General features: G+C 56.3%; 1 protein-coding gene across 2 annotated transcripts in view; it reads left to right on the forward strand.

Annotated features, from left to right (window-relative positions):
* Positions 1 to 20,068, forward strand: part of SNX8 (sorting nexin 8) — a 58,877-nt gene that overhangs the window by 14,596 nt on the left and 24,213 nt on the right. The window contains exon 1 of one of the 2 annotated variants that reach the window (XM_066344277.1): positions 1,952 to 2,047. The exons of the other annotated variant lie outside the window; for it this stretch is intronic. Within the exon in view, the coding sequence (XP_066200374.1) occupies positions 1,954 to 2,047 (94 nt within the window). The 5' untranslated portion in view covers positions 1,952 to 1,953. Of the gene's footprint in view, positions 1 to 1,951; positions 2,048 to 20,068 lie in introns of those variants that run through there. 2 annotated transcript variants of the gene reach the window in all.

Genomic DNA, 20,068 nt, shown 5'->3' on the forward strand with positions numbered 1-20,068 from the left:
CCTCACCTGGTCTCCCCTGTGTTCCCTCCCCACCCTTCTTTCCCCCACGGCCGCACAAAATTTGGTACCTAGTAAATACTCAGGCCGTGTTTGAGAGAATAAAACAAACTTTCCAACTTAGAGCAGTGGCCTTCGGGCTGGCCTGCACATTGGAACCATCTGAGGAAGCTTTAAAAAAAAAAAAAAAAAAAAAAAAAGTCCCACATCCAGGCCACACCCCAGACCAATTAAATCAGAACTTGTCTGTTGGGCTCCAAGCGGTTGGGAAGTGCAGCCACGACCCAGAACCGCTGAACTCAAGCCTGTGTGACCATATGTCAAAGGTGTTCAAATAATAAATGGAATATGCTGCTATTCTCAGATAATGCCTGATTTCATACTGGTATAATGCTTTACAGTTTCCAAAGTGCAATGAGCTTTTAAACATTTAATAGAGATCTTAACAATCGACTCAGGGAATAGAGATATGTTAGCAAATAATACCAGGAAGTTGTGCGTGTGTGTGTGTGTGTGTGTGTGTGTGTGTGTGGTGTGTGCGCGCTCGCGCTGGGGAACCCAGACGCAGAGATGCGTGGAGTCAGGGAAAGTGCTGAGCGTGTCATTTGATGTAGTGGCGGAAGGAAGCAGCAGGAGATGTGTGCGTGTGTCACGGGACCCTGCAGTGTCCCACTGGGACTTGGGGAAGCTGCCAAGCTGCCATTTGCCCATCTGGAGAAGGGGGAAGTGCTCTTCCTGGGTTATGTTTGTTGGGGGGGGGGTGTCATCATTGATTATGCCAGCTCACACGGATACTCTGGTGTGCTGGGACCTGAGCATCCTAAGTGGGGGAGGGGGCTGTACGTGAGACAGGGTCCAGTAGCTATAGCAAGGGGAACTAGAGTAGCAACTTGGGGACCCTTCCTAGGGCCTAGGCACGGGGTCTGGGATCTTGGCTCCTATCACTCCCCTCGTGTTGTTGTAAGGCATTAGTATTAGGAGGTCCAGATCCTGACTTTGGAAACAAGCCCTCCCTGATGGAGCACTACCAAGCTCTCTAGCCTCCTCTTCTGCCATGTCCTACCCCCACCCCTTCAGCTCCAGGAAGACCCCGGCGTTTGCAGCTCTGACGCCTCAGACCTCAGCCTTTGCTCCTCTCCTGCTCCTTTGTCTTGTCCCTCCAGAATCAGCTCAGACTCCACCCCATCCGGGGCCCTTCAGCCCACTGGGCCGGGGACCCTCCTCTGCGATGCGCCCGCAGCCCTGTTTGGGAATAGCCCTTCCTGCATTCCGGCCCCCTGTTCCTCTCTGTGGGCCCTTAGTGTCGGGAAGGTACCTGGTGCATCCTTGCGTACCGAGCACCCGGCACAGGCCTGCGGGACCTCCAGGCTGCAGCCAGGAGGCGCGAGTGAGTGAGTGGGTGAGAAGTGAGCGCATGAATGAGTGGATGAGCGCATGAATGGAGGCGGTTGAATGAGTGTGCTAACACAGGACGGAGTGTGTGGGCGGATGAGCAAGCGAGTGCGGGGCCGGAGCGTGCGTGGGTAGACGGGTAAGGAAGTGGCTAGGAAGCCCGCGAGGGGGGGTGAGCGTGTGACGAATGAGCGGGTGGATGACTGAGTGAGGGCAGGCAGAGAGTGGGCGCCAGCAGCGAACCCGCGGGGAGGAGCGGCGCACGCGGGACGGCGGGAGCGCGGGCCAAGAAGGCACGCCGCGATCGTGCCCTCGGCCGCGTGGCTGGGGCGGGGCCGAAGGGCCGCGGGGGCGGGGCCACGCAGGGCACCGCCAGGGTGTGGGCGGGGCTAGCACACAATGGGCGTGGCGTAGTCAGGACTATGCCAGGCGCGGGCTGGGACTGGGCGGGGCGTGGGCGGGGCCATGCCGGGCGCGGGCTGGGACTGGGCGGGGCGTGGGCGGGGCCAGGCCGGCGCGCGGCCGGGAGGGCGGTGCGAAGGAAGTCACGTGGCGCGCGCTCACATGACTGGCGGGGCGATGGACCCGCTGCCCGCCGCGGCAGTCGGGGCGGCAGCTGAGTTGGAGGCAGACGAGGAGGCGGACCCACCCGCGGCAGGTAAGGCGGGCGGGCTGGCGGCGCACCTGGGCCCGCGACCCCCGGTGACCTCGCGGCCGCCAGCTCACTTCCTGACCCCGGCTACCTGCGCCGCGCCTCTTGTCCCACTCCCAGGGGCGCGCGTGACTCCGCGGGCTCGCTCTGCCGCCGCGGGGTCCCGGGCCCCGAGCACCTGTGCAGGTTGGCACCTCGCCGCGCGCTCCTGCCCGCGTCTCCACGGGACTGTCCAGACCCCCCGGGGCAGCGGTCCCGCGGTGCCCGGCCGCGTGGGCGCAGCGCCTGGACGCGTGGGGCCTCGGACGAGTAACTTGGTCGCTCAGAGGAGGACTTGTGTGTTCTCCAGCATATCGTCACGTTCGCCCGTGAGTGCTTTTCCGAACGGAGGGGCGTACACACCGAAAAGCCTGCAGAAAGCTTGGCTTTCCCGGGGCGCCCCTGCGGAGAGAACGTCCCGCCTCTAGCCCTCTAATTGCAGAACACCTGTGTTGTGTTGTTGACTTGCCGTTTCTTCTTGGCAGCGAGCGCAAAGTTGGGGGCCTCCGCCTAAGGCGGTTGGCAAGGTGTTTCTGAGGAGGCCGTGCTTAAAAGGGTCTCTTGGTTTATTCATTAGGGAGGAAAGGGCGGCTGGAGTGGCATTCAAGCGGCCTGGGTGGGTGTGTGTGTGTGTGTGTGTGTGGGGACATTGCATTGGCCTAATGGGTAGGAAGACCCTGGATGAGTCTGAGTCTAGATAGCAGTTCCCGCCTCTTTGTTGGTCATTAGTTATTTTTCCTTGAGCTGGGAGCTGCGTAAGGGGAGTCATGTGATAGCTCTTGTTCTTGGTTAGGACATTGTGTTCGTGAGGTCACACGTTTGAGTCCAGTGTGGGCAAGTTGGCCCCACCTATACCAGGGCCCCTGCACTGGACCACTTGACTGGGTCACACTTGGAAATGGGAGGCTGGGATTGGGTGGGAGTACTCTCTGTCTTCCGCTGTAAAGCAGTTCCGAGTCCCTGGGAGTGGTGGTGGTGGTGGTGGTGGGGGGTCTCTTCTTTGCAGGTACAGGGACTTAACTGGGTGTTTCACACCGGACTCACCCCCTGGCAGCCATCATGGGGTCCTTCACCATTAGGATGAGCTCTCCGAGACAGTCCTCCCTGTGATGTGACTTCCCCGGACTTCCCAGGCAGCTGGCTCTCCTTGGGGCCGCGGTGATTTTATTAGGTGCGTCGTGGTACGTAGAGTGTAGCATTTCTCAGTTTCCAGAGTGCTTTCCGGCCGCCCAGGAGAGTCTCAGAGTGGGGTCCCCGGGCCGGCAGACGGAGCTCATCCTTCCATTCCATCTCAGACCTTCCCCTCGTTCCGGGAGGCAGGTGAAGTGGTAGGAAAACCTTTTTTTCTCCTCACTGAAACACTAAAGCCAGCGGCAAGTGACAGGGTGTCGTGGTGGATGGTGGTTGGGTGGGCTGGAGTCCTTTGAGAGTGTATTTTGTTTGAGGATTGTGTGTGTGTCTCACACTTGAGTGGAGGTTGATTTTGAGTTGTTGAAGAAGTGGTGGTTGTGGTTTACAGACACAAAGCAAATCTCGTCCTCTCTGGTATCGTGTCCGCACAGTCAGTACTAATTGTGGGGACCCTGAGGTCTAGAGAGCTCTGTAGTACCTTTGGGATTGTCAGAGAAAAAAATTTCCGTGGTCACTGTGGTTTTCAGCATTTCTTACAATATTTTAATTCTTTACGCTTGAGCTGTGAATGATAATTTCCCCAAAATTTAACTTTTCATTACACAGTACGTGGACAAACACATCTTTTTTTTTTTTTTTTTTAAGAACGTTCTAGACTAAGTTTAAGTCTCGTCTCAATTGCAGTCCCCCCCCCTCGTTACCAGGGAAGAGCATTGTTCTCTGTTTGGGATGGATCCTTTCAGTTCTGTTTTTGTGTGTGTGTGTGTGCTAAGAGAACACGCACTTCCACGCCCACACGGCCTGTGTTTCCCTGCAGTGGTGTGTCAGTTTCCCACAACACACGTTTCGCCCCTCACAGTTCTGGTGGTCAGTCGTTGGAAAGAGGTTTTCCTGGGCTGACATTCAGGTGTGGCCAGGGTTGGTTCCTTCTAGAGAGGCCCCGGGGGTGGGGTGGGGATTTATTTTCTGGCCCTTTCTAGCTTCCAGAGGCCTCCGCATTCCTTGGCTGATGGTGCCTTTTCTCCAGCAGCCCTGGGCCACATCTTTCTCATGCTGAGCCATCGTCTCTGGCTCTTCCTGTTCTGTCCCCTGCTCCACCTGTGAGGACCCTTGAGGTTACATTGGGCTCACCTGCGTACTCCACGACTCCCACTGTAGTGTAAGGGCAGCTGCAACTCTCGTTCCCCTTTACTGTGTAACTGAGCAGGTTCACAGGGGATGAGGATGAGGATGAGGATGAGAATGAGGATGTCGATGTCTTGGGGGTCTGGTCTGTTATGGTGCCGACCACTAGTAGATGGCTACCCTAAGAGTGGACTTGCCGGATACTGACAAATTGCCCTCTAGAGTGACAGTGACCAGTTTATAATTGTAATAGCAATGTATTTTTTTTTTTTTTTAATTTTTTTACAGAGAAAGAGAGAGAGTCAGAGAGAGGGATAGACAAGGACAGAGAGACAGGAACGGAGAGAGTTGAGAAGCATCAATCATTAGTTTTTCGTTGCGACACCTTAGTTGTTCATTGATTGATTTCTCATATGTGCCTTGACCGCGGGCCTTCAGCAGACCGAGTAACCCCTTGCTCGAGCCAGCGACCTTGAGTCCAAGCTGGTGAGTTTTGCTCAAACCAGATGAGCCCGCGCTCAAGCTGGCGACCTTGGGGTCTCGAACCTAGGTCCTCTGCATCCCAGTCTGACGCTTTATCCACTGTCTCACCGCCTGGTCAGGCTCATTTTTGTTTTGATTGGCATTTCCTTGATGATTAACTAATTCCTTGAGGTTTTGTTTCTTGTAATAATTTCACCTTGGGCAACTTCTCTGAACTGTTTATATTTTGATTGGGAGGCTCTAGCTGAGCCAGTGACCCCTTGCTCAAGCCAGCAACCTTTGGGCTCAAGCCAGCGATCTTTGGGCTCAAGCCAGCGACCTTTGGGCTCAAGCCAGCGATCTTTGGGCTCAAGCTAGTGGCCTTTGGGCTCAAGCCAACAACCTTGGGATCATGTTGATGATCTCACACTCAAGCTGGTGACCCCATGCTCAAGCTGGAGGATCCTGCACTCAAGCCGGCGACCTCGGGGTTTTGGACCTGGGTCCTCAGTGTCCCAAGTCAACGAACGCTCTATCCACTGTGCCACCACCGGTTACGTGACTGTTCATATGTTTTGCCTATTTTTTTATGGGATTGTCTTTTTTTTTTTTTTTTTTTTTTATGAATTTATAGCAGTTCTTTTTGTATTTCGGATGTAAACCCTTTGTGGATTTTATATGGAAAATAACTATCAAAACAGCTGATTGACCAGAACGTTCTGTTCCGGAACTGCAGGATGAGCATTTATTTCGGGGCTTCTTTGAAGTGACAAATGCAGCAATGGTGACTCAGAACAAGAATGGCCAAGAACGAGTGTGCTGTGTGCTCGATTGTCTGGTCTGATTTGTTTGGATTGCGTCACACACCAATAAAATCGTACGTGGACCCTGGGTATCCTGGTTCCGCTCTCTGTAGCCGTGTGCGCCTAGACTGGGTCTTTAGAACAGGGGAGAATCGGCTTCTCTCCCGGTTAGAGCAGCTCATTCCGCGGCATTCCATTCATTCCATCCGCTGAGGAGGCTCCGAGCTGGAGCCATTTGTCTTTGCAAAACCTGCAAGACCTTGGGATGCTTCCTGGTTGTCTGTGGGGTTAGGTCTTAGCTCTGGTCCTCATGCTGCCCTGTCTGCATGCCTGGGCGACTTCCGCGCCCTCCATGCTCCAGCCGCCAGCCTTCCCCGCTCCTCTGCCCATGCACGTTTGTCAGAAGCCACTGAGCTGTCTCTGAAGATGTATGTGTTGGGCTGTGATTAACTCATAACTCAAAGTTCTGTTTGCATTCAGGCAGAAAACCCCCTGTCCCACCTCCCTCCCTCCTTCCCTTCCTTCCTTCCTCACACACAGTTTTATCGTCAGCTCCTTGGGCAGAAACTACAGTTTTTCCTTACATCCCAGTATCTAGAATGATCATCTGTGTAGAGAGGGCTCAAGTGTTTGAGTAGAATTGGGTTTTTATTCTAACTTTTTTTTTTTAAGGATAGTACCACATTTTAATTTGGTAGTTATGTGAATATTATTTAAGTCTGTGTTATTGGTCTTTACACTTTTGTCTGTCTCACACACACACACACACACAATTTGCAAGGTAAAATGTGTCGATGTGGAGAAAGAGGAACTGAAGTACTATTATTGTGTAGAACAAATTTTGGCAGAATTTGTGGTTAGCAAGAAAGGGCCGTGTTCCGGGTGGGGGAATTCTGTTTTGGTATTAATCTTTCCTTCCTGAGAAAAGTGTGCTGTGCTTGCTGGGTTGACGGGAGGGAGACTGCAGTGGCCAGTGGCCGGTGGCCGGCCCAGCTGTGTCCCTGTGGTTAAAGTCTAGGAGAGTGGGTGCGGCCGATTGCAGGGATGTGGTGATCATGTCACCTTCTGAGTAACTGGAGTGTTTTTGGCCTTTGCATGTTTTTATTGGTAAGAAGTCCAAACCCGCCTGACCTGTGGTGGCGCAGTGGGATAAAGCATTGACCTGGAACACTGAGGTCGCCGGTTCGAAACCATGGTCAAGGCACATATGGGAGTTGATGCTTCCTGCTCCTCCCCCTTCTCTCTCTCTCTCTTCCTCTCTCTCTCTAAAAATCAATAAATAAAATATTTAAAAAAAAAAAAAAAAAAAGGAAGTCCAAACCCAACTCAAGGGGTAAGCACACTTTTTGAAAATATCAGGATTAAGATACCATGTTATCCGTTTCACAGTGGAAGATGTTGGGGGAAGGCCGAGATCCTGACATGTTAAGAGGACTTGCTGACAACATACCTTGGCCCACAAAGGTGGGCACAGGGGATCTTGTTTTAAATAAAAGTCTTGTTGGAATTTTGGACTCTCTTAGTTTCCACTCTCTAGTTACTGTTGGAGGGGTGTTTAGAGTGAAATAAATGTATCATTGTATCGGTATCTGTCCTGACGCAGAGTCCCACAGAGAGTCGGCAGGAGGCCCCCTGCTTCTGCTGTGTCTGATGTCTGTGAGTGTTGATGTTGCTGGATGTCCAGCTGTTTCAGGGGCCCCTGTCCCCAGAGGAAGGAGGACCCGGAGCCGGGGCCATGGCAGCAGGAGCCGTACCTGGGAGCCTCACCTGCTCTTCAAAGCATCCCTTCGGCGGAGGCTGTCTGCTTAGAGGAGAGTCAGGTGACTCGTGACTTAGCACAGTTAATTATCTGAGAACATAATTTCACCTCCCAACTCCTGAGACGGTCCTGTCCGGGCTGGGGGTGAGTCGGCCTTCCTGGAACCGGCCACTCACGGCTGGGGTCGCGCTCCAAGGGTGGAGTAATGAATGCTCTTGAGAATGAGGAAGGCCTGTGTGTGCTCTGACGGTTTGCCTTTGTTGGGATGTGGGGGCCTCAGGGAAGTCTCTGTGTCACGTGGCGAGGCGTGGGCATGCTTCCCCCAGGACAGACTGGGTAATGGGCAGCCCCCTCAGTGGGAGACATTAACGTGGAGGGTGACCTTTGCAGGTGCGGTGGTGACGTGGTTGTACTGACCACCAGGCCTTTCAGAGCACCTGCTTGTACGGAGGAGCTGATCTGCACAGTAATCCTGTGAGGAAAGCCTCTCATCACCCTTATTACAAGTGGGGAAACTGAGGCACGCCACAGTTTTTCATACACGGTTCCTTGCCCAGGACCGTACAGCTGGTAAATGGTGGGGCTGGGTCCACACCTCGGTGTCTGGCTGCAGTTAGGACATGGTGTTACCTCTGCTGCAGTCCACGCAGGCTGGCATCTGTGCCCGCATCTCAGGAACCTCCCTTAACCATTGGTGGCCTACCGCTCCCAGGTGGAGCTGGCCTTCCTCCCCCGGTCTCCCTGACAGTGAGCTGTGGACCAGAGACCACTCTTTCCGGAAAGGGAGCGCACTTGAGTAATGGGCTGGGACATAGTAACTGGAGTGTGCGCCGAGGTTGTCTGCAGAAGAACCGTTCCTGCAAAGTCTGGGGTTAAGCTCTGCGCCACGTCTGCAGAAAATGCCGGCTCAGTCTGGGAACTGGGTGTGGCCCCGAGCTTGTTTCCAGTTGAGGTCAATGCTGTCACCCTCAAAACACACATCGCTTCTCTGATTCTGTGACGCCTGGGCTGGGGTCCCTCCTCTCGGGAAGATGTGCAGGTTGTCCTGGGACTGCTGTTGGAGTTTGGGTTGTGCACACACACTGGACGAGACACCCCAGATGAGTGACTAGCCTTCTCTGCACGAGTGCCAGGCCTCCCGGTGCAGGGCAGATGCAGTGGTGGGAAATACTGACTGCCCACCTGTCCCTTGCTCTGACGGCTTCCCGGTTCCTGTTTTGCTCACGCCACTCCCGAGGCGTCCCTTCTTCTGGTTGGTGAACGGCATTGCTGGGTGTCTACGCTGCCAGCAGGTGGAAGGCGGGGTCTTGTCCATACCCTGGTGATCCCTTCCGTAGGTCAGCGCGTTGGGTTGAGTGGGTTTCATTGTCTCTCGCTCGGCTTACGCCATCGGGTCACCACTGCTTGGAACTTGAGCGGGAGGCTGTCAGGCTGGGCACCGAGGCCCTCCGTCCCGCCCACGCCGGGATTGGGCCGCACGCGGTCCTGTCAGATGTTTGGGAATATTTTCACTTTCATGTCAGAAGGTCCCAGAAAACCCGAGTCACTTTCAGACGGAACCAGCCAGACCCAGGATGAAGAGTGTGGACAAAGGACAGAAACCGAAAACAGGTTGACTTTAGTTAGACGGGGGTTTTCTTTTTTAACTTTGAACTTCTCCATTGGAAGTTATTCCAAGATTCCCCACTTCAGCTAAAATAGTATTCTTCTTAAACTGTGGAAAATGTCATCGGGCCTCCCCACACGACAAAACTGAGAGACCCATGAGGTTTTCTGAGGAATAGACGTCCCTCCCGGGGAGAGTCCGCATGTCCACGGGGAAGCGGTTGTCCGGAGGCCCCACGGCTGGCTCCTCGTGCTCTGATTGGAGTCGGAGGGAATCACCTGACAGGTGACGGCTTTTGGCCTTGACTTCAGCCTTCTGACGTCTTCCGAAAACAAGCCCGTGATTTTTTCCCCTTGGCGGTCTGGTCCCTGCGTTTTCCTCAGAAAGGAATCACTTGAAAATGTCCTGTTTGAGGGCGAGGGGGTGGCTCGCACATGTCTGAGGTCCCCGGACAGTCAGCCCACCGCCTGTGAGGACCACTGGGACCACTGGAATGTCGGCAGTTGTTCAGTGTCTAACGGGAACATGATGGCACCTTATGTCCTGGGACCCGGTGCTGGAGGGTGTGCTGTCCCCGGGCCAGCAGTCATTTGCGCTGTGCTTTGATCTGGCAACTTATCATCTGGTGTGCAGGTCCTTTCAAAACTAAAGGCCCAGGCCCCGGGGCGCTGTTTTGAAAAAATTGAAACAACTTTTTTATTTATTGATTTTAGAGAGAGAGAAAAGGAGAGAAAGAACCATAGATTTGTTGTTCCACTCATTCATGCACTCATTGATTGCTTCTATTTATTTATTTATTCATTTTAATGGTTGAGTCTTTTTATTTATTTTTTATATTTTCTCTTCTTTTCCAAGTGAGAGGAAGGGAGATAGACTACTGTATGTGCCCTGACAGGGATCAACCCGGCAACCCCACCTGGGGCTGATGCTCTGCCCATCTGGGGCATGCTTGCAACTGAGCTGTTTTTAGTGCCTGAGGCAGAGGCTCCACAGAGCCATCCTCAGCAGCCGGGGCCGATGTTCTTGAACTAGTAGAGCCATGGCTGTGGGAAGGGTAGAGAGATAGAGAGATAGAGAGAGAGAGAGAGAGAGAGAGGAGAGAGAGTGGGAGGGGTGGAGAAGCAGATGGTGACTTCTCCTGTGTGCCCTGACCGGAATTGAACCTGGGACATCCACATGCCAGGCTGACACTCTCCTACTGAACCAACCAGCCAGGGGCTCATGGTTGATTTTTATATTATATGTGCACTGCCCAGGGATCGAAGCCACAGCCCACACCTTGGTGTATTAGAAACAATGCTCTGACCACGAGAGCCACCTGGCCGGGGCCTTACATCTTACATCTTTTTTCTTTTTTTTAAATTCTCGCCACCGAACGTGAATGGATGGTCTTGTCCCTACTTTAGAGACGAGAAAACCGAGTACAGAGAAGTGAGCTGCTTGTTCAGCGTCAGAGGAGTCAGGGACTTGCGGGGAGACAGTCTGGCCTCTGCCCCCAGCCTGGGGCATGCCGGCCTCCGCTCCTGTCCTGTCTGGGGTGTTGGGTGAGTCGGAGGGAACGCAGGACTTGGTGCCATCTGCTAACCTGGCACAAGTAATCTTGGCCCAGCTGGGTCTCTGCCCTCCACATCTGTAAGATGGGACCACAGTTCCTTGCTTAGAGCGTTGTGGGGTTAGAGAGATGTCATGCAGCATCTGGGAAGGTGCCACGCAGTGGGAAGTTTCGCTGGTAATGGCTCTTCTTCAGTGGTATACAGCTTTCCTGGGGACAGTCCGTAGGAGCCCCGTCATGAGCACTGGAGGGCTGGTCGGCTCCAGCCGGGTTTGGGAAACACTTTACTGGCCAAGTGGTGTTTGAACGGAGCTTCTGAGGCTGAAGGGGTGCAGGTCAGACTTTCTCGGGCTGATAAGCACTGGAAGGCACGAGGGACCTGAAGGGATTGTTTGTTTCTACTTTGCTTCAAGGTGAAAACACTCACACCGTTGGGGGAAGAGGGAAAAGTTTCTTGCTGTGTGAGTTGCTCATTCAGACTTTCATCATCAGGATTTTGGCCTTACAGTCTCATTGTGGGGAAAATGGGTGTGGCTGCCAAGTTGTCAGGCTGTGGGTGTTGTCAGGTGGCGGAGGGAAGACACCGCCAAGGTGAGGATGGCCTGGCGCAGTTCCCCAAAGCGGCGTTCTCTCTGCGTTCGCTGACCGAGGCTCAGCTCCTGTCACCGGCAAGACCTTCGTGAGGTCTGATGGTGTGGGGAGGTCGTTAGGCTGCCTAGAAAGACATACTGGGCCTGGATAAAGACATACTGGGCCGGGGTGACTTTGTGTGGCCTTCTTGCTTGTGTGCATAGACCCCTGCGGCCCCCCCCCCCCCACAGACCTCACTGAGGGATGACTGTGCAGGGCACTGCTCTGGGCATTGGGATGCTGGCTGTGAACTGGCCGCAGTTGGAGCGCATGCCCTTGCACGGCCCCGGGCAGTCTTCAGTGGACAATGAGTAAGGGACGTGCTAGAGTACTGTGGCGGGAGCTGCGCAGGCAGGCCGCCCTGGTCATTGGGTCAGTGTCATAGAGAGTGGTATTTGCACCAAGACTCAACAGATCAAAGAGTCGGTCAGGCAGGTTTCTGGGGAGAGTGTCCCTGCAGAAGGGACCAGCGTGCAGGCTCCAAGGCCGGCGGGTGGGTACTGTGTTCCAGGTATGGTCAGGAAGCCAGTGTGGCTGAGGAGAGGTGACAAAGGGGCCACAGCAGGATGAGAAGGCGACACGGATTGAGGTCTGGGTGCCGAGTCTGCCTGTGCAACAAGAACAGCCACCTGCAGCTCCCACGGTCACACGGTGGGCCGCACACAACACGGTAATGGAAGGAGTCAGAAGTCGGAAACAGGAGCTTACAGTCTGATTCCACTCACGAACATCACAGCAGGCAAAAATGACCTGCAGTGTTAGAAGGCGGCCGTTGCCCCTTGGGGAGGAGGGGCTTGAAAGGGACTGGGGGTCGAGGGGTGTTCATTAGGTGACGTTCCTTCTAGGTGCTGTTACACTAGTGTATAAGTTCATTTGGCAGAACTGTTTAAATATGTGTGCTTTTTTTTAATGCTTTATTTCAATATGAAAGAGTTGAAAAGCCAATGGGAAAAAGAGCAATGTTGTGTCTTTTATATTTTTTATATTTGCATGTACTTTTGCACATTTATGTGGAGACGGTGCAGAGCCCTGCAGGACCCTGCTGTCCCTCGGCTGTAGGACTCTGGGTACTTGGGACAGGAAAGTGGGGAAGGTCTGCCCCTGTAACAGTTTATTTAAATGGTTTTCAGAAACAATGTGGCACAGTGTCATCTGCAGTGAACTCTTGGGTGGATACATGGTTTCTGATTTTGTCCATCCTCTTCTGTATGTTTGGAATAGTTACCATCAAAACAAATATATTAAGCCCTGGCTGGTTGCCTCAGCGGTCGAGCGTCGGCCTGGCGTGCAGGAGTCCCGGGTTCGATTCCTGGCCAGGGCACACAGGAGAAGCGCCCATCTGCTTCTCCACCCCTCCCCCTCTCCTTCCTCTCTGTCTCTCTCTTCCCCTCCTGCAGCCAAGGCTCCATTGGAGCAAAGATGGCCCGGGCGCTGAGGATGGCTCTGTGGCCTCTGCCTCAGGTGCTAGAATGGCTCTGGATGCAACAGAGCGATGCCCCAGATGGGCAGAACATCGCCCCCTGGTGGGCATGCCGGGTGGATCCCGGTCGGGCACATGCGGGAGTCTGTCTGACTGCCTCCCCGTTTCCAGCTTCTGAAAAATTAAAAACAAACAAACAAACAAACAAAAACAAAGTATTTACCATTAAAAGAAATGTAACTATTTACAATTTATTTATTTTTTACATTTTATTCATTTTTTTAGAGAGAGGAGACAGAGAGAAAGAGACAGAGGAAAGAGATAGAAAGAACAGAAGGAGGAGCAGGAAGCATCAACTCCCATATGTGCCTTGACCAGGCAAGCCTGGGGTTTTGAACTGGCAACCTAAGTGTTCCAGGTTGACGCTTTTACCCACTGCTCCACCACAGGTCAGGCAGAAATGTAAGTATTTAAAAGTATATTAGCCTACCCTGGACAGATAACTCAGTTGGTTAAGAGTGTTGGCCTGAGGTCCCCAGTCAGGGCACATACAGGAATAGGTTGATGTTCCTGTCTTTTTCTTTCTTTCTAAAATCAATCAATAAAAAATGTTTTTCTAAAAAAGATGACAGTGAAAAGTATATTAGAAGAAAGGTTAGACCAGTGTTCACAGTGATTAAGTGGCTAGGACTTAGGAGGGTTTTGCTTTTACTGGAAAAACTTAAAGAGCAATGTGGTCATGCAGGAGCACACTGAGTTAACCCCCCCCCCCCACCACCACATTTATTATTATCCTGTACATGCGTAGAGCAAAATGCATATGGATATGTATAGATGACAGGACTGGAGTGATTTTCCTTGTTTCAAAATATTGTAATGTTACCTAGAATAAGTTATTAAAAGAAAAATGAACGGTAAGGTCAGTGGAATGGAGGCCATGAAAAGTCTGTGTAAGTGAGCTCTGGAGTTGGGGTTAAACTAAGAACGGGTGAGCGGCGGGTCATTTTTTAAGGCGTGCCGCCGGCCGAGAGACAGCTCTGTTTCCCGACGGTCAAGGGTGTTCCCGATGTCCTCTGACATGGAGCTGCTGGAGTCTCGTTCCTGGGGCCACTGCCACGATAAGGACAAGGAAACTTCTGCTTCCACTTCCTGAGAACAGTTTGTCAATTTTGGAGTAACAGTAGCTTGGAGACTTTTTCATCCAGGGTGGAAACCATCTCCTGAGCCTAGAAGGAGCATTCACGTTGAAAGTTGAGGACCACTGCTCACCCTGTTTTGTGTTATTTTGGTGGGAAAGTTGTTGTCTGGTGCGTCCCCCGTTCAGCCCCTGTCTTGGTGAATAAATACAAGCAAGGTGGCAGCACTGGTGAGCACCCAGCTTTTGCTGGCTGTGGGGCATTGAATCCCTGCCCTCTGCTCTGCTCGCTCTGTGACAGTGGTTCTCAAACTGTGGCCCCTGGACCAGCAGCCTCACCTGGAACTTGTTAGCCATTCAGATTCTTGGTCCTCACCCGAGACTCTGGGGTGGGGCCCTGCATTTGGTGTTTTAAAAAACATAACATAAAATTTTAACCATTTTTTTTTAAGGAAGATAGATCAAAGACAGGAAGAGAGAGAATCAGAAGCATCAACTCGTAATTGTGTCACTTTAGCTGTTCATTGATTACTTCTCATACATCCCTTGATGGGGGGGCTCAACTTGAGCCAGTGACCTGTGGCTCAAGCCAGTGACCTTGGGCTCAAGCCAGTGACCACGGGATCATGTTGATGATCCCACACTCAAGCCAGATGAGATTCAAGCTGGTGAGCCCGCACTCATGCACTCACGCTGGGGATCTTGGGATTGTGTTGATGGCCCTGTGCTCAAGCTGGCCACCTTGGGGTTTTGAACCTGGGTCCTCAGCATCCCAGGTCGACCCTCTATCCACTGCGCCACCTGCTGGTCAGGCACAGTTTTAACCATCTTCCAGTGTGCAGTAGGGTGGCATTAAGCACATTCCCGCTGTTGTACAGCCACCACCTCCAACTGTTTCCAGAACTGATTCATCTTCCCGGACTAATCATCACGCTCTCCCCGCCCCTGGTGCCCACCATTTACTTCCTGTCTGTCTGACTGTGACTCCCTGGGTCCTCATGCGTGGGGTCATCAGACTGTGCGTGTTCCTCCAACCCGTCTTCGCTGAGCACTGTTCTCGGGGTCTCCCGCCTTGTCTCTGGGGTCAGAGTGTCCTCAGGGTCCCCCGCCTTGTCTCTGGGGTCACAGTGTCCTCGGGGTCCCCCGCCTTGTCTCTGGGGTCACAGTGTCCTCAGGGTCCCCCGCCTTGTCTCTGGGGTCACAGTGTCCTCGGGGTCCCCCGCCTTGTCTCTGGGGTCACAGTGTCCTCGGGGTCCCCCGCCTTGTCTCTGGGGTCACAGTGTCCTCGGGGTCTCCCGCCTTGTCTCTGGGGTCACAGTGTCCTCGGGGTCTCCCGCCTTGTCTCTGGGGTCACAGTGTCCTCGGGGTCTCCCGCCTTGTCTCTGGGGTCACAGTGTCCTCGGGGTCTCCCGCCTTGTCTCTGGGGTCAGAGTGTCCTCGGGGTCTCCCGCCTTGTCTCTGGGGTCACAGTGTCCTCGGGGTCCCCCGCCTTGTCTCTGGGGTCACAGTGTCCTCGGGGTCTCCCGCCTTGTCTCTGGGGTCAGAGTGTCCTCGGGGTCTCCCGCCTTGTCTCTGGGGTCACAGTGTCCTCGGGGTCCCCCGCCTTGTCTCTGGGGTCACAGTGTCCTCGGGGTCTCCCGCCTTGTCTCTGGGGTCAGAGGGTCCTCGGGGTCTCCCGCCTTGTCTCTGGGGTCAGAGGGTCCTCGGGGTCTCCCGCCTTGTCTCTGGGGTCAGAGTGTCCTCGGGGTCTCCCGCCTTGTCTCTGGGGTCAGAGTGTCCTCGGGGTCTCCCGCCTTGTCTCTGGGGTCACAGTGTCCTCGGGGTCTCCCGCCTTGTCTCTGGGGTCAGAGTGTCCTCGGGGTCTCCCGCCTTGTCTCTGGGGTCACAGTGTCCTCGGGGTCTCCCGCCTTGTCTCTGGGGTCACAGTGTCCTCGGGGTCTCCCGCCTTGTCTCTGGGGTCATAGTGTCCTCGGGGTCTCCCGCCTTGTCTCTGGGGTCACAGTGTCCTCGGGGTCTCCCGTCTTGTCTCTGGGGTCAGAGTGTCCTCGGGGTCTCCCGCCTTGTCTCTGGGGTCAGAGTGTCCTCGGGGTCTCCCGCCTTGTCTCTGGGGTCACAGTGTCCTCGGGGTCTCCCGCCTTGTCTCTGGGGTCACAGTGTCCTCGGGGTCTCCCGCCTTGTCTTTGGGGTCACAGTGTCCTCGGGGTCTCCCGCCTTGTCTCTGGGGTCAGGATGTCCTCGGGGTCTCCCGCCTTGTCTCTGGGGTCACAGTGTCCTCAGGGTCCCCCGCCTTGTCTCTGGGGTCACAGTGTCCTTGGGGTCTCCCGCCTTGTCTCTGGGGTCAGAGGGTCCTCGGGGTCTCCCGCCTTGTCTCTGGGGTCAGAGGGTCCTCGGGGTCTCCCGCCTTGTCTCTGGGGTCACAGTGTCCTCGGGGTCCCCCGCCTTGTCTCTGGGGTCACAGTGTCCTTGGGGTCTCCCGCCTTGTCTCTGGGGTCAGAGGGTCCTCGGGGTCTCCCGCCTTGTCTCTGGGGTCAGAGGGTCCTCGGGGTCTCCCGCCTTGTCTCTGGGGTCAGAGGGTCCTCGGGGTCTCCCGCCTTGTCTCTGGGGTCAGAGTGTCCTCGGGGTCTCCCGCCTTGTCTCTGGGGTCATAGTGTCCTCGGGGTCTCCCGCCTTGTCTCTGGGGTCACAGTGTCCTCGGGGTCTCCCGTCTTGTCTCTGGGGTCAGAGTGTCCTCGGGGTCTCCCGCCTTGTCTCTGGGGTCAGAGTGTCCTCGGGGTCTCCCGCCTTGTCTCTGGGGTCACAGTGTCCTCGGGGTCTCCCGCCTTGTCTCTGGGGTCACAGTGTCCTCGGGGTCTCCCGCCTTGTCTCTGGGGTCACAGTGTCCTCGGGGTCTCCCGCCTTGTCTCTGGGGTCAGGATGTCCTCGGGGTCTCCCGCCTTGTCTCTGGGGTCACAGTGTCCTCAGGGTCCCCCGCCTTGTCTCTGGGGTCACAGTGTCCTTGGGGTCTCCCGCCTTGTCTCTGGGGTCAGAGGGTCCTCGGGGTCTCCCGCCTTGTCTCTGGGGTCAGAGGGTCCTCGGGGTCTCCCGCCTTGTCTCTGGGGTCAGAGGGTCCTCGGGGTCTCCCGCCTTGTCTCTGGGGTCAGAGTGTCCTCGGGGTCTCCCGCCTTGTCTCTGGGGTCATAGTGTCCTCGGGGTCTCCCGCCTTGTCTCTGGGGTCACAGTGTCCTCGGGGTCTCCCGTCTTGTCTCTGGGGTCAGAGTGTCCTCGGGGTCTCCCGCCTTGTCTCTGGGGTCAGAGTGTCCTCGGGGTCTCCCGCCTTGTCTCTGGGGTCACAGTGTCCTCGGGGTCTCCCGCCTTGTCTCTGGGGTCACAGTGTCCTCGGGGTCTCCCGCCTTGTCTTTGGGGTCACAGTGTCCTCGGGGTCTCCCGCCTTGTCTCTGGGGTCAGAGTGTCCTTGGGGTCTCCCGCCTTGTCTCTGGGGTCAGAGTGTCCTTGGGGTCCCCCGCCTTGTCTCTGGGGTCACAGTGTCCTCGGGGTCCCCCGCCTTGTCTCTGGGGTCACAGTGTCCTCGGGGTCTCCCGCCTTGTCTCTGGGGTCACAGTGTCCTCGGGGTCTCCCGCCTTGTCTCTGGGGTCACAGTGTCCTCGGGGTCTCCCGCCTTGTCTCTGGGGTCACAGTGTCCTCGGGGTCTCCCGCCTTGTCTCTGGGGTCACAGTGTCCTCGGGGTCTCCCGCCTTGTCTCTGGGGTCACAGTGTCCTCGGGGTCTCCCGCCTTGTCTCTGGGGTCACAGTGTCCTTGGGGTCTCCCGCCTTGTCTCTGGGTCAGGATGTCCTCGGGGTCACCCGCCTTGTCTCTGGGTCAGGATGTCCTCGGGGTCACCCGCCTTGTCTCTGGGGTCACAGTGTCCTCGGGGTCTCCCGCCTTGTCTCTGGGGTCAGAGTGTCCTCGGGGTCTCCCGCCTTGTCTCTGGGGTCACAGTGTCCTCGGGGTCTCCCGCCTTGTCTCTGGGGTCACAGTGTCCTCGGGGTCTCCCGCCTTGTCTCTGGGGTCACAGTGTCCTCGGGGTCTCCCGCCTTGTCTCTGGGGTCACAGTGTCCTCTGGGTCTCCCGCCTTGTCTCTGGGGTCAGAATGTCCTCGGGGTCTCCCGCCTTGTCTCTGGGGTCAGAGTGTCCTCGGGGTCTCCCGCCTTGTCTCTGGGGTCAGAGTGTCCTCGGGGTCTCCCGCCTTGTCTCTGGGGTCAGAGTGTCCTCGGGGTCTCCCGCCTTGTCTCTGGGGTCACAGTGTCCTCGGGGTCTCCCGCCTTGTCTCTGGGGTCACAGTGTCCTCGGGGTCTCCCGCCTTGTCTCTGGGGTCACAGTGTCCTCGGGGTCTCCCGCCTTGTCTCTGGGGTCAGAGTGTCCTCGGGGTCTCCCGCCTTGTCTCTGGGGTCACAGTGTCCTCGGGGTCTCCCGCCTTGTCTCTGGGGTCACAGTGTCCTCGGGGTCTCCCGCCTTGTCTCTGGGGTCACAGTGTCCTCGCGGTCTCCCGCCTTGTCTCTGGGGTCACAGTGTCCTCGGGGTCTCCCGTCTTGTCTCTGGGGTCACAGTGTCCTTGGGGTCTCCCGCCTTGTCTCTGGGTCAGGATGTCCTCGGGGTCACCCGCCTTGTCTCTGGGTCAGGATGTCCTCGGGGTCACCCGCCTTGTCTCTGGGGTCACAGTGTCCTCGGGGTCTCCCGCCTTGTCTCTGGGGTCACAGTGTCCTCGGGGTCTCCCGCCTTGTCTCTGGGGTCACAGTGTCCTTGGGGTCTCCCGCCTTGTCTCTGGGTCAGGATGTCCTCGGGGTCACCCGCCTTGTCTCTGGGTCAGGATGTCCTCGGGGTCACCCGCCTTGTCTCTGGGGTCACAGTGTCCTCGGGGTCTCCCGCCTTGTCTCTGGGGTCACAGTGTCCTCGGGGTCTCCCGCCTTGTCTCTGGGGTCACAGTGTCCTCGGGGTCTCCCGCCTTGTCTCTGGGGTCACAGTGTCCTCGGGGTCTCCCGCCTTGTCTCTGGGGTCACAGTGTCCTCGGGGTCTCCCGCCTTGTCTCTGGGGTCACAGTGTCCTCGGGGTCTCCCGCCTTGTCTCTGGGGTCAGAATGTCCTCGGGGTCTCCCGCCTTGTCTCTGGGGTCAGAGTGTCCTCGGGGTCTCCCGCCTTGTCTCTGGGGTCAGAGTGTCCTCGGGGTCTCCCGCCTTGTCTCTGGGGTCAGAGTGTCCTCGGGGTCTCCCGCCTTGTCTCTGGGTCAGGATGTCCTCGGGGTCACCCGCCTTGTCTCTGGGTCAGGATGTCCTCGGGGTCACCCGCCTTGTCTCTGGGGTCACAGTGTCCTTGGGGTCTCCCGCCTTGTCTCTGGGGTCACAGTGTCCTCGGGGTCTCCCGCCTTGTCTCTGGGGTCACAGTGTCCTCGGGGTCTCCCGCCTTGTCTCTGGGGTCACAGTGTCCTCGGGGTCTCCCGCCTTGTCTCTGGGGTCACAGTGTCCTCGGGGTCTCCCGCCTTGTCTCTGGGGTCAGAGTGTCCTCGGGGTCTCCCGCCTTGTCTCTGGGGTCACAGTGTCCTCGGGGTCTCCCGCCTTGTCTCTGGGGTCACAGTGTCCTCGGGGTCTCCCGCCTTGTCTCTGGGGTCAGAATGTCCTCGGGGTCTCCCGCCTTGTCTCTGGGGTCAGAGTGTCCTCGGGGTCTCCCGCCTTGTCTCTGGGGTCAGAGTGTCCTCGGGGTCTCCCGCCTTGTCTCTGGGGTCAGAGTGTCCTCGGGGTCTCCCGCCTTGTCTCTGGGGTCAGAGTGTCCTCGGGGTCTCCCGCCTTGTCTCTGGGGTCACAGTGTCCTCGGGGTCTCCCGCCTTGTCTCTGGGGTCACAGTGTCCTCGGGGTCTCCCGCCTTGTCTCTGGGGTCACAGTGTCCTCGGGGTCTCCCGCCTTGTCTCTGGGGTCACAGTGTCCTCGGGGTCTCCCGCCTTGTCTCTGGGGTCACAGTGTCCTCGGGGTCTCCCGCCTTGTCTCTGGGGTCACAGTGTCCTCGCGGTCTCCCGCCTTGTCTCTGGGGTCACAGTGTCCTCGGGGTCTCCCGTCTTGTCTCTGGGGTCACAGTGTCCTTGGGGTCTCCCGCCTTGTCTCTGGGTCAGGATGTCCTCGGGGTCACCCGCCTTGTCTCTGGGTCAGGATGTCCTCGGGGTCACCCGCCTTGTCTCTGGGGTCACAGTGTCCTCGGGGTCTCCCGCCTTGTCTCTGGGGTCACAGTGTCCTCGGGGTCTCCCGCCTTGTCTCTGGGGTCACAGTGTCCTTGGGGTCTCCCGCCTTGTCTCTGGGTCAGGATGTCCTCGGGGTCACCCGCCTTGTCTCTGGGTCAGGATGTCC

This window comes from Saccopteryx leptura, chromosome 6 (assembly GCF_036850995.1).
Source record: "Saccopteryx leptura isolate mSacLep1 chromosome 6, mSacLep1_pri_phased_curated, whole genome shotgun sequence".
Classification (NCBI taxonomy): Eukaryota; Metazoa; Chordata; class Mammalia; order Chiroptera; family Emballonuridae; genus Saccopteryx; species Saccopteryx leptura.